The sequence below is a fragment of the Rhipicephalus sanguineus genome, chromosome 8, assembly GCF_013339695.2.
Source record: "Rhipicephalus sanguineus isolate Rsan-2018 chromosome 8, BIME_Rsan_1.4, whole genome shotgun sequence".
NCBI classification, from domain to species: Eukaryota; Metazoa; Arthropoda; class Arachnida; order Ixodida; family Ixodidae; genus Rhipicephalus; species Rhipicephalus sanguineus.
In genome coordinates, this window is record NC_051183.1 from 76,881,174 (window position 1) to 76,895,645 (window position 14,472).

Sequence of the window (14,472 nt, forward strand, 5' to 3'; positions counted from 1 at the left end):
GACGAAAAGGTAGCTTGCCGCGGGCATGGACCGAACCTGCGACCTTCGAATAACGCGTCCAATGCTCTACCAACTGAGCTACCGTGGCGGCCATCCCCCCGTCCACTTTATGGGGTATATACGTGCATTTTAAACGTGGAGTGTCAGTCAGCGCCGCCAGTAGCCATGACGGCGAGTGTGGAACACTCTTTTTCTGTCATTTGGCGTCACGTAGTACGTGAACTTATCACGAGCTGGCAGCTGACCAATTACTACTAATAACATCCTACATTTACTACTAATAACATCCCCTATACTTTCCTTGGCATTATTGTCTGTTAGTTCATTAATAATGTGTATAACAAAGAAAAACGAGCCCTTAAAAATTTCCACTTTCCTTCACTCATAGCGAGGGTCTCGTTCTGGCAGACTTGGTGCTTTCAGGTAGTATGTGAGGGATTATTGGTCAGCTGTCAGCTCGTAATAAGTTCACGTACTACGTGACGCCAAATGACAAAAAAAGTGTTCCACACTCGCCGTCATGGCTACTGGCGGCGCTGACTGACACTCCACGTTTAAAATGCACATATATACCCCATAAAGTGGACAAGGGGATGGCCGCCGCGGTAGCTCAGTTGGTAGAGCATCGGACGCGTTATTCGAAGGTCACAGGTTCAGTCCCTGCCCGCGGCAAGCTATTTTTAAGTGCGAATGCACTTTATAAGCGACCCTGAATCCGCCGTCCCATAGCAACGGCGCGAGGAGCGGAGAGGAGCGTCTGTAGCAACGGCGCCGCGACGTCACGCCCCACGTGACTGCGCGCGCTCCGCCCTCCGCTCCGTGGCTGCGCGCGCCCCGCGCATTGCCTGTGGTGATGAAGGCCGGCGGCGAAACGCCGAACGAAAGCGTGCGAAGCGAGCCGAGCACCCCGAAGCCGATCTGGCGCGGGGACGCGCGATGCGTGAGCGAGCGCGGGCCCTCGAATTCGATCGGCCGGACGCACGCTTCAAGCGAGACTTCCTGGACCGCAGCTTCGGATATAGCTGCGCGGTGTGCGATCGACTGTGGTTCGACAACAACCTGAGCCCCACCACGGGCGTGCGCAACGCCGCATCAAGTTGAACGCATTGCGGGTTCTTTGGAACGAGTTCGGAAGACAGATCATCATCATCAGTAAAAGTGCTTTGCACTTAAAAAATTGGGGGACGCTTAAGCTTCGCCTTTAAGAGCTGAACGCGATAGCGATATTCTGTTCCTACTGCGCAGTTCGAACACTACGAGGGTTTAACAGAATGCGCCCACTAAGGCGTGTGCCTTATGTAATGGGTAGCATGCTTTAAACCAGGAGCAATTATGCGCGAGAAACTTCTTCGAAGTTGCGATGCACCCACTACGTGGTCTTAAGGGAATACGCGCACTAATGTGTGCGCCTTTTGTAATGGGTGGCTGTCTTTAAACCACGAAGTCGTTATGATATTGGCATGGTGTGACGCCCTATGGCAATGTACACTTGTACCACGCAATATTACTGCCATATTACATCTCGTACTGTGACACCTGTATACAGGACGCGTATTTTTGGGAAGCATGAAAGTTACTTTCAGTGCAGCTCCAAGCAGAGGCGTGGCTCTGTGGTAGAACACCTGCTTGCCACGCAGACGGCCTGGGTTCGATTCTCATTCGGACCCAACATTTTTATTATTTATTTTATTTGCAGCTTTTTCGATTTTTCGGTCACGGACATGATGATGATTTTTCGCTCACAACCAACGGCCCCGACGCCGACAGCGCAATTTCTGCGATACGAGCTCTTTAACGCTATCGCGTTAAAACGGCCAGACCTCCGTGGGTCGGCTGGCGCGTGCTCCCTCGCTGCCGTCTCCTTCGCTCGGCTCTGCAGTTTAGTCGCGCGCGCCCCCTCATAACATCACCCCGTGCTTCGCACTTCCTCATACTCCCCTTCGGGGAAATGCGGTTTTTTTTCGTCCACTCTTCTTTCTTCACATTTACATTACATTTACTACTAATAACATCCCTTATACTTTCCTTGGCATTATTGTCTGTTAGTTCTCATTAATAAATCTCTCTCTTGGGTCTCATCTTTTGCGCTGTTATTCAAGTACCATGCATTAGGAAGCTTCACCGTCACACAGTGTTCTAATACGGTGAAGCATACTACAGCAGAAAGAACCACTGCGTAGTGAAGCCTACCATTTGGACCGTCTTACCTCGAATTTTCAATGACTGGCTATTTTGCGGTTCCCTTAAAGGGACACTAAAGGCAAATATTAAGTAGACATTAATTGTTGAAATAGCGGTCCAGAAACCTCGTAGTGCTACTTTTGTGCCAAGGAAGTGCTTATTTTGAAATAAGATCACGTTTTAGTGGTCCGCATCGCGTTAGCCCACTTCAAATCACCCACCTGAAAGCGGTCTTTCTGATGTCACTGTTGCCGTGCCCAACGTTGCCCGCCTTTACTGCGCGGCAGCGTGCACTGGCAGCATGCACCATTCGGGCATCCGGCAACATCACATGCACACGGCATTTTGTTGAACTTTCTGTCAGAGCGACTTTCACAAGCACGCAAAACACACGCAGTAGCATGGGACAGCAAAACTACCACTGAGACGCGACCGCATGAGAAAAGCCTGGCGCCGGGCGAAGCGCAGCTCGGTGAAAACGGAACCTTTGAACCACACGCGTCGTTCCCCATGGCAACGCCAAAGAGGTTCTTTTTTCCATGAATTGAACAGAAATGAACAAGCAGCATTTATTACGTCTCCTGATGCACGGAAGGTTCTTCTTTTATTGCAGCTAGTTTGATTACTAGTGATTAATTGTAGTCAGACTCTCTCACGTCATCGGGATCACTTCCAAAATGTCCAACTCGTGGCGCTCATCGTGTGATACATTTAGCTTAATTTCTCGGTAAGTAGGGCACTGCTGTTGATAATATTGCCGTTTTAGAAGTTGTCATAAATTGAGCTTTCACTCTGACATAAATTGTTATTTGCCTTTAGTGTCCCTTTAGGATTCAACATATCCAGGTTGAAACGTGTGTTAGAGATGTTGTGTTTATCATTTTTTTTTTATTTTGTCGACACTCACCGAACAGTAGAGTTTGATGTGGCAGCGAGGAATGTTGTGCTTGGAGACGGCATCGCGAGCAACACCGTGACCGGCTGCGTCTTGCTGGTGTCGAACTGCTTCAAGCACGACCCCATAAAGGGATCCCAGATCTGAAAGAAAGGCAAGACATTGTGCCCTATGTCTTCCAGCTGCTGAGGCAAAAGCTGTAAAAAAGCCAAGACAAATGCAGGCTCATGCGGTATCGGTAATTTTCTGCACTGATCATATACAAACAAGAATGCCTTTCCAAAAAAGGCAGCATGGTTAAGTCAAGCTATTATTGTTATTTTTTGGGGTGATGGGAACCGTGCACAGACAATTAAAGTGAGCAAGTAAGCACTTCGCTGTAAATATGAAGCCTGCACCATGCTTAAACAAAACACTTGTGTCTTGTGGCAACTAACACCAATTACAAATGGTGCTTCTAAATTTTTCTTACATCAATATGATAAGGCAAAGCTCAGGGGAAACCTTACGGTGTTCATATTAGGATGGGAAAATTTAGTGCTCCTTTTTCCTATCTGACATTGCCTAATAAATGCTCACACGTTCACTAGCTGAATTTTCAAGCTAAATGAGTACTACAGTATAGAAAAACAACCTTCTTCAAAGTCTGCACTTGCGCAAAACGTGTTGAGCATGTAGCCTCGCGTGTCCGATAATCGACATATGCGATTTGGGGCGCTTACAACTACTTAAATCTCCGAATGTTCAAAAATTAACCGCCAAAGACCCGCATTGCCAACGAAATGAACACGGGGAAGAAAAGCAAACAAAACAAAGTGCCATCGCGGAAATTCGCCGACTACGTTTCAGGCCACCTCGAGGTAGGCGCATTACACAGAAACCATGTCGAATCGCGATCGAAATTTCACGTGCTGAGCGGTACCGATCGTTCGATTTCACGGGCGCGCACGCGATGCCCAAGACATTGCAATCGAATCCGGAACCACCATTCGAGAGTTGCATGTGCCAACCATGCCCTCGTTTTCATTAACGTATGATTCCCTTCCCTTCAAGTGCAGCCATCGCAAAGAGTTTCGTTGATTCCGCACCAAACCGCAACTTTTATCGCCCGCGACCGCTACCGAAAAGCAACCAACGCTGATTAGGCCTAGCCTGCGGTTCAGCATGTTGTCGCGGGAAGTTTGTCCAAGACAACAAGAAGATCGGAGGTCGAAAAGATCGCGCTCAAGCACTAACCCAAGAACAGCGCGCGTGATACGAAGTTAGTGTTCGCGGCCGGGAGATCAACGGCGACAAAAGCCCGCCAAGGTCGTTTAAGTCCGCGCACTGGCAGAAAAGGCGAAGGCTCGCGTCATGAAGCCGCAAAACTTTTCAATTTGCGGACGAGGTAGCAAACGCGATATCTGTAGCAAGTGTGATAAGGACGGCGCTTTTCCCGACAGGAAACTTATTAAAGCGCACATGATGAGGACGCGATCGTACGTACCACGCGGAACGCGCTGCCGGCAAGCGGCCGCGGAGCCTTTACCGCCGCCGGTGCAAAGGCTACTCCGTCGCCTAGGCAACCACCATCCTTCCCCACTCGGCGAGCCCGCACAGCGCTGCCGCTCCTCCCTCCGCCCCTCGTTCGTTCACTGTGCGTGCCCTCGCCCTTCGTAACGACCTCGTCGCTCCTTCCCCAGCGGCGTACCTCCTTTGAGAACCGCACTCGCTACCGCGTTTGTCAGAAATATTTTCCCGCAACCGCATTATAAACGGTATTTCATCTTGGGGGACTGCACAATAAGCGGTATACGTATACATGCGGTTCTATGGGAGGGTAAACGGCAGTCGAAAAAGACCGCATTACAACCGGTCCTGCACTATATGCGGTTACGTTATAAGTGGTCTGCACTGTAATGTGATGCTAGGACTTGTGGTTTGGAGCAATCTTTGGAGCTACAAAATTTTCAGTTGGAGCAAAGTAGAGCAGGTAATCATGCCTTTTAGAGCACATTATAGGGCACCTCAAAGCATATTGAAGGAACAAGTTGCATTTAGACAATCTGAAGATACTGGAACAACATCCATAGTCAATTTCTCAACATAGACAACAGAGAATACAGGCTAAAGAAAGACCTATCAGCCTTGAACCTAATAAAATATTGCACTTAATATTATTTTTTAATCACATGAGGAACACTTTTTTTTTACAGGCAAAGCTTTCTTCACGAAATCCTAATGTTGCTGCAGCTTTTGGTTGATATCTCAAAGCCTTTCGATTGCATCTGCCATCAGAAAAAAAATCAATTGCATCTGAAATATTGCATCTAAAAAAATGATCACATCTGAAATTTCATCGCATGTGCCACCAAATTTGGTGACAGATGCGATCAAATTTGGAAATTTGTTTTAGCACAATTTTCGGCAATTTTATCGGCATGGTGTGGTGAACCCCGTTTGGCACTGTTTCTAGCACACGATGCAGGAGTCAAATACAGTGATGGAAGTGACTTTTTACTTCTTGAAGCAGATGTTGGAGCAGAAAAAGTACCACTTTGGAGGAGCTGTAGGTGTTTTCGGAGCAGAAAAAAAAGCTAGTTTGGAGCAGCTTTTGGTGTCTTAGGAACAGATGGCAAAATATCCCATACAACTCCTGGAGTTCAAACCATTTCAAAAGAGTCTCATAAATACTAATACTTATTATGAAATGTATTTCACAGGAAAAAAATCAACGTAAATTGCAACAAATGAACAAATAAAAAGATGGTTCATTATCGAATGTGCCGTGGAATGAGCTATATGTCTAAAATACCAGTACTTGCCGCAGAAATTATATTAAACCAGTAAAGCTGAGTACCACATTACAGAAGTAACAAGTCGCATATAAAGGTTGCCAAACCGGCAGTTGATAACAGCTATGAGATTAAAGCAATCTGGGCCGTTTTCACATTTCACCAAAATAGCCTGCGTGTCAAGTTGAAAAAAAAGAACAGTTTACAATGAAGTCAGAGTCGATAAAGCTGCATACTAGCATACCAGAATGATGGTATACCGATTGTTTTCGGTTTCTTTGGGGTTTGCGAGTTGGTCACACAATTAAAGTCCCTCGTCTACATTTTCTCAGTGCTGTTTCGGAGCAGGTTTGGAGCAGTTACTAAAAAAATCACAGTTTGTAGCAGCATGTAGCAGCATTTCTCTTTTGGAGCAGTTTGGAGCAATTGGAGCAGCACTTCCATCACTGCAAATCTTTGCGAGTAAGACTTAAGAAAGGTTTATGTGATATTCATTGACTTTACCAATCCTAAAAATTTCTTGTTCTATAACCTTTGTGGGGCAGTAACACTGATCACAACTTTTTAAAGAAATAACTAATTGTAACCAGCAACTTCATTACTGTACTATGTACAAACATACCAAAAAACCTGGCTGAGCCAAACATGTTACAAGATTCAGCAGATCTCCAAACTCGAGAGACAAAGACAATTCTACTGCCATGCTTGTGTTGCTTGACATTTTGCAAGTTTGACATTTTGCAATTTTGCAAAATAATTGTTGGGGTTTTACGTCCCAAGACCGTGATATGATTACGAGATGCTTTAGTGCAAGGCTCCGGATATTTTGACCACCTGGGTTTCTTCAACGTGCACCCAAATCTAAGCACACAAGCATATAGCATTTTGCCACCATATTCGAGCTCGTGACTTTTGTTTCAGCAGTCAAGCACCTTAACCACCGCGGCGAGTAAGTAGACAATCACGATTTTTGAAGAAGTAACCAGTAACTTCACTGTAACGCGTACAGGCCAGCCTAAAATTTTAAAAATCTGGCTGAGCCAAACGTGTCGCAAGATTCGGATCTCTGAATTCCGGAGACACGAACAATTCTACTGCCATGCTTGTGTTGCACGTTTCACGAGCAACCTGCAAACTATCCTTTTCGAAACCTCTCTGAAACAACACGAATCAGTCGGTCTATAGACCGTCCAAACTCACATGCACACCATGGTCGCTGGATCCCACCAGCCTGAGCGAGGGCAGGAAGGCGATCGAGGCAATCGACTTGCGGTGGTGCGGGTAAGTCCACTGGGGTGCTACGACCGTCGAGCCATCGCCGCAGCTGCGCAGTGACCACAGCTTCACAGTGCGGTCTCGACTGCCCGAGAGGAAAGAGTTCTCGTTTTCGAGCACCTCGAGTGACCGCACGCTGCCCGTGTGGCCGGCAAACGTCTGCAGCCGGATCTGCTTGAAGTCGAAGTGGCTGTCCTTGACGAGACTGACGCCAATCTCGTGCTCCCAGTAGGCCAGCCAGCTGCCCTTCAAGTGGCGCTGACCGTTGGTCATCTTTCTGCGATGCCAGGAAAGACATGAAATACAGTCATGATAAATAAAAAGTTGAACAGAAACTGTGAGATGTAATTAATATGATTATGATGAATCAAGTAAGTGATTAGAATGAATGCTCTTTAATAAAGCTTTTTAGTTACAGTGCACTGAAACTTTTTTACTTTCCAAAAGGGGGCGGACATTTTTGGCCACCATCTTGAATTTGGGGGCAGTTCCAAGCAAGATAACAGTTAGGGTCTTACGTCCTAAAACCACAATATAATTATGAGGGACGCCGTAGTGAAGGGCTCCGGAAATTTCGACCACCTGGAGTTCTTTAACTTGCACCCAAATAAGCACACAGGCCTCTGGCATGCTCACCTCCATTGGAATTCCAACCGCCACAGCCAGGATCAAACCTACAACCTTTGGGTCCGCAGGTGAGCACCGTAATCACTGCACCACGGCAACGGTGAGTAACACTCCAATGAGATCCTCATATCTTAATAATAAAGAGCACAGATAACGCTCCTCCTGAAATTTTGGTGTTCCTCTAGAAACATTATAATGAATTAGAGTGCCTGGCATTTCGAAGTGCAGAGTGCTGTTTGCATAATTACCACATCACCTGACACTGGTAGCGATACCCTGCAATGTCTTGTCTAACCACAATGCATCACAGGCACCTTCTTGTGTTTCACTAGAATTCTTATTGGTTGGTTAGTTGGGGTTTAATGGTGCAAAAGCAGCTAGAATTCTTATTATAAACATTTAAAAAGGAAAGAAATTTACGACTTACATGTGAGATAAGTGCAATAAATGTTGGTCTTCTGAACCCAAGAGGTGTGTTTGAATTTTTTTTCAGCTAAAATTAGCGACTTGTAAAAGTGTACTGTTGCGCAGCACAGTAGACTCTCGTTAAATGGAACCTGAAAGAACCAGGAAAATATGTTCCGTTTAACAGGAGTTCCATTTACTGAGAGATGAACAGGGGTGCAGAATTCAAGTATAAAACCAATCATACCAATCAGTTCGTATGATTCAGTTGGTATGATGAGAGTTTGTATGAATCAACCAATCAGTCATTCGTTTTAAGCAGCAATTTCCGTTTAACGGATTTACACTGAGAGTTCAGTTCAGTGCACACAACGACTTCATGTAAACTCTGTATAGTTTTTCTTAAGTAGCTGGTGACTGCGCCCACAGACTCAGCCTCATGAGCAGGTTGATGTCGTATTTTGGTGCCGCATCCGGAAGCTCACCAGCTGTCACCAGGTGGCTTTCCTCACCGAGCTGGACATCGATTCGGTTTCCAACCATGGCCACGTTTTTGCCAAACTCTCCACTCACAATGGCTTCGTCTTGACCTGCATGTGAGGTTGAGAAAGTGACATTTTGCATTTTATTTTTCGCATATTTCACTTCACATACCTGCAAAGCAAAGCAATAGTAGGGACACAGCAAAGCAAAAAGGAAAAGCATAGGCCCACTGTAATCGTGCAAATATGAACACGTACAGTTTAACCCGCATATATGGAACCCACATACAGTGAATAATTGTGCATATCAAACAGTTCTCAAATCTCCTTGAATGTATTTTTCATATATAAGATACCTTGCTTATCGAATTACCTACAGTCGAATCCCGCTATAACGGATACTGCTACAACGAAATTTCCGCCACATCGAATAATTTTTCGATTCCCCATCAGCCGCCCATAGAAAACAATGCGAAAAATGTCTCGTCACAGTGAATACATTTTCTGGGTATTTCTGCTTGAATGAAGTTTTCGCAAGTGCCACCACATAAGGAAGAGGAGCTTGCCTAGGATTGCCGCGAAATTCCGCTGCCAGAGCCGTGCGGCCGCATCGCAAGACCCGTGTCTTCATCGGAGACATGCTTTCTACCACCACACGCACATCCCGGTAAATTATACGCCATTGAGATGCTCAGCGACAGATCGTCCATCCGCCATGATGCGCTTGCGGGCCGCGGAAGAATCGTTCTTCAAGAACTCCCGCCATTGTTTTGACGTAGCACTTCAAAATGAAACTACTGCTCGTCGTCACAAGCTCTGCGATTGTGAATGACATCCACGGCGTTTTGAAGGCACATGCGCGGCCAGCGTGCACCTAGTCCGAGCGTAACTACATTTTGCCGCAACCACTGTGAACACAAATGCGGTCGTGTCGACACGATCATGGGCGACCACGAAAGTATGCGCGCCTCCAACATACGCGCACCGACTCAAAGCAATGCTGGGGTCAAAACCACGGCAGACGCGATCACAGATAGCAACGACGCAGTTCTGAAAGCACGTGCAAGGCCAGCTCGCACAGATTGAAAACGGAACTACCGTTTGCCACTACCGCTGCACAGACTGCGGTCGCTATCGTCCTGTCGTCGCGATCATCGATAGTGAATGCGCTCCAGTACGCAGCTAACACACTGGAAGAAAGATTGAAGGCAATAAAGTCGTAAAACGGCACGAAGTGTTTCAGATTTTCTTTTGCTCGCTTGTGACTGTGGTAGTGCAGAGCCTGTTGGCAGAGCTTCGGCACTTCGTTTTCAGTTAGCCTCTGTGAACCTTGGCACGCTCCTTTGCAGCGCTACGCGCTCGGCACGCTTCGAGGGTAGCCTGCATATAGTATTTGCTCGTGTATAACCCACGTGTATAACTCGCGTACTGACGCAAAGCCACCTTCCTTTCATTACTGTGAAGCCAACTTGCACACCGAAATTCGCGTATAATCTGCACCCCGAGTTTAGCGCTAAATTTTCTGTATATTTTGTGCGTGTTATAAGCGAGGAAATACATTCACTCGGTGTGCGGCCAAGTACGTCCAGTTAAATGCAAAAGTTAAATGCAAAGGACAATGCATGCGCTTGCCCGGACTAAAGGACGAGTATGATCATCAGATCTTCCTAACTTTTGTGGTCTATAGATGAAATTTCGCTGCAACAAAATTCCACGACAACGAACTTTTTCGCGCGTCCGGTCAATTTGTTGTAGCGGGATTTGACTGTATATATAAAGGCTTTTGTGATTTCTCTTCTGTGACTTTAGCGACAACAATTAACAGCATAAACAATATTTGGAAAACGTACAACAAACAATACAAGCACGGAACGGACCATGAAATGATAATGTTGGCACAGGTTATAGCGAATGTTTACTGCACAGTGGTGAACAATGCAAGCCCAAAGTTGGAGCAACATTAGTCGGAAGTTAATACGAGCATTTTACACTTCTCGTCTTCGTTTACTGTTTATACCGTTTACATTATTCGGTTGTTACACCAAAAAAAAAAAAAAAAAAAGTTTGCTGTGGCTCTAAATTATTTTAGTGCATGCGATTACAGGCAGCTCTTACCATAAGGTGGTACAATACTAATAGAAGCCTATGTTTCAAGATATACGTAATTCGCCATTAATTTTAGATGGTGCCGCTTTTGTAAACAGCATACTGGTAACAGCTCGTGCTAGAGGCCTAGGCCATGCAGTACCTTTTTGGATTATGCTCCTGTACCGAATAATCTGCGGTAAATTCAGTGCATATTATAAACAGTTATTAGTCTACTAATGCTGTTTAGTTCAACTGCATAAAGTGGCATTAAACATGTCAGCATCACAAACACTGAAATTGCGTAATAGCAAAAGTGGTGACAATCGTGGTGGGTGGAACGAGAGCGGAAAAGTTCCTCGGCGTTATTAATCACTAAACCAGCCTTACGATGTTTATTGAAATGCGGCGAAGGATGCAAAGTTATAGAGAACAGACTTGGAAAGATGGCAGGTTGTTTTGTGTTCCAAATCTAGAGAGGATAAAGAAACACGTTTACTGACGATTGCAGAGAACACAGATTTCGTTCCTTACCTGCAGAAGGCATTCGGTAGTGGCCCTTCCTAAACTTTCGGGGACCGCTTGCAGCATCGGCTCCGGATTCACTCATGGCTAGAGCCGAGTCGTGAGCGGCACATAGCTCAAGGATCAGCTCGTGGTTGGTGAGTGTTTGCTCCATGTAAATACTAAAAATAAAGAGAGAGAGAGCAAAAAAAAAATGCTCATAAAAACCACAAATGAGTTCTCTTTGAATAAAAAACTGAAGCCTCCTTGAGTGCAGCACACAATTACCTATGGCTGAACGGTAATTCTCTTGACATTCTGGGAGTTATACATCAGTCAAATTAACAAAAGTTCACTGTACTATGGTAAAGTATAGTGTTGTCTTTCAATAATATAGGTTTTGAAAACTGCTAATTATATTAGAACCGCTCAACTCGCCTGTGCAATCCAAACACGTTCACAAGGTGCTGCACCCTGCCATTTGTTTCAGCTACAAAGTAACAGTGTCCTCTGAACCATGCCATTCATTCTAAAGGTGCCGGGAAAAAAAATAAGACTCTCTAAATTTTTAAAGAGAGGCATGTATTTGTTAAAGGGACACTAAAGAGCAAAACGATTTTTCTCGCATTAGTAAAGTAGTCCTCCACGATACCAAAAACACCACGCTTGCTGCGAGAAGACGCTTAATAAGCGAGAAAACGCGCAAAAAGAAAATACAGGTGGCGACGCCACCTTGGAATTCCTGCACCATTTGCCGTGACATCACATATTTTTGACGGCGCCTGCGCGTGCCTACGTAGTTCCTAACCGGTTAAATCGAAGTACATTGTCCTCTGAGGGGGCCAGAGACTTGACATAACGAGTTTGTGGAAATTTCGTCGCGCCAGTGGCGCCAAAATACGTTAAATGCTCTTTGAAATGTTTTACGTCATGAATTACAAAGTTCGGCGCGAAATTTAAAAATGAAACTTTTAACTTGGTTTTCTCCTGTAATAATAAACCTATGGTGGTGAAATAAACTACACAAGAGTTCTCCGAGCACACTTTATCAATCTAAACCAATTCATTGTTTCTCTTTAGTGCCCCTTTAAAGATTTACAGGAAATATTATTCCAAGACCGCTCGTTTTCCCAACATACAAGATTTTGCAGCTTTCAGTTCTTACATACGTTTATGAGCCGGAAAAGCCTCTTCAAGTGTTGCGAAGTGAAACGATGCGCTGCATAGGCGAACTGAGACGAAAGACACGAGAACAAGAAACGGACAATGACCTTGCGTCCGTTTCGTGTTCTCGTGTCTTTCGTCTCAGTTCGCCTATGCAGCGCATCGTTTCACTTCGCATTGCCATACCAACTAGCCCCAGTGGAAGCACTACTAAATGTTATCTCTTCAAGTACTTTTCGGTTATTTGTCTGTGCAATCGAATCCACTTTACAACAACACTGGTTTTAATGATACAGCAAAAGAGACACTATTGCCCTTCGGATGTTAAGGGGCAAGCTGTTGTGCCTTACCCGCCAGCAAGCTTGCACAGTGGAATGTAGGTCATGAAAGCCAGCTCCGCAGTGAACACCTGCTTGACTTCTTCGAGGGCGCGTTCGGGTATGTTGCGTTCATCTCCTGCGAACAGGTGCAGCGCAGAAACGTAAAAAGCTTGTTCAAACTGACACATCCCGCGATGCGTATGCACTGGTTTTAGTGCACTGCGCAACCTGCACAATAAAGCGTTCCTTCTTTTCCACCAACGAGCACCTTTTTTTCCCCCTAAGAAATAGTGTTCTGACAATAATCGGTAGACAGGGAACTACGCAATACCCGTGCCTCATGCTTTGTTTCAATGACTCGTGAACCTATTTACGGTAATACATTCTGGTGGGCTAGTTGGTTCATTGCTGTTATGTGCTCATGCTGTTCCCTGTGTTTTCTTGCTTGTGTCCTGGTCATTTTGCACAGTTTAAAGGGGTCATGAAGCACCCCTTGGGCTTGTCGAAAAAATACATCCTGCGGAAAGCTGACATGGCTATGAACTGCTCTGCCAAATACTACAGTCGTGCGCGCCGCGTAAAGGCCACAAGCGGAGCGCGAAGTTGCCGTTTCCCCAGGCGCCCTCTTTTCAAACAGAGGCAGGTTCTCACTCTCGTCGGTGGGCGGGGCGTCTGTCAGTTTACGTCGCGGATCTGTCAGTTTACGTCGCAAGAGACATAGCATGCTTATTGGCCGATAGCCGACGTAAATCGAGAGCGGCATTCGGATCAGATGTGCTTCTTGCCGCGGGGTGCCGCCACTTGCCGGCGCCGCACTCCTCAGTACACGGTAGCCGCACTCGCGCGCAAGCGAATCACAGCGGGAGAGCGATCGTGTTTCATGACGCGCACTGACGTAACTTCTTTCCCCCGTGTCATCCCTCCCTGTCTAGCTTCGAGTGCGCTCGTCGGCACGAGAAAAGAGAGAAAGCGCTGGGGGCGTGCGCCAAACCCCCGTAACTCCGCTGATTCTTGACGGATTCGAGAAATTTTTGCGGCAATCGATTCGGGAGGCAGTAAACTCCGATACTAAGGTCATTAGATCATTACTTGGAAAAGTGGTTCATGACCCCTTTAAGAACGTCTAACGACCTATTTACTAACACCAGTGGCAGCATCAAATGCCAAAGTGGACAGAGCCAATGATGCTCACAGATTTCAAGTCACGGTTTCAAGGAGCTATTAAGAATGCACAAGTGTCGTGGGTATAACAATCAATATTTTTTCTTGCATCTGAACAAACTGAGTATTCCACTTCACAGAGCATCGTTAGTAGATGGAACGAATCGATAGAGTGAGTAAAAACATGAAAACAGCCAGTCATAGACAAAAGAATGTACCGCAACTGACCTGAAGAGCTAGAAGTGTTGCAATGCTCACACAGGATGTCTCACTTCACTGAGTGATTGATTGATTGCTCGATGTAAATATTCCAAAGCAACGCCTGAGCTGTGAGAGTCATATGGATGCAACAGTGGCAGCTTTAGGTTAATTATGACCACCTGGGGTTCCTTAATTGATATATGTGCAAATCCTGCAACACTTTCTGCGTGTAAAATTAATGCATTCCAGTGACTTGCTGCATGCTTGGAATCTTCACTCACAACCACGACAGTGCTGCGGCCATGAGCGAGTCTAGTGCATACTTTCACGGTCATCTTGTATACTATATAAAACACAAGAACGAAGATGCGGGAACACAGTAGCCACTATAGCCCAAC

At 45.8% G+C, this 14,472-nt stretch overlaps 1 protein-coding gene across 1 annotated transcript in view; it reads right to left on the reverse strand.

Annotated features, from left to right (window-relative positions):
- LOC119402120 (WD repeat-containing protein 81) overlaps positions 1-14,472 on the reverse strand; it is a 96,668-nt gene that overhangs the window by 6,759 nt on the left and 75,437 nt on the right. The window contains exons 26-30 of the mRNA XM_037669236.2: positions 12,743-12,848; positions 11,259-11,410; positions 8,594-8,747; positions 7,051-7,402; positions 3,089-3,219 (exon numbers count right to left, since the gene is read on the reverse strand). Coding sequence (XP_037525164.1) covers positions 3,089-3,219; positions 7,051-7,402; positions 8,594-8,747; positions 11,259-11,410; positions 12,743-12,848 — 895 coding nt within the window. The remainder of the gene's footprint in view (positions 1-3,088; positions 3,220-7,050; positions 7,403-8,593; positions 8,748-11,258; positions 11,411-12,742; positions 12,849-14,472) is intronic.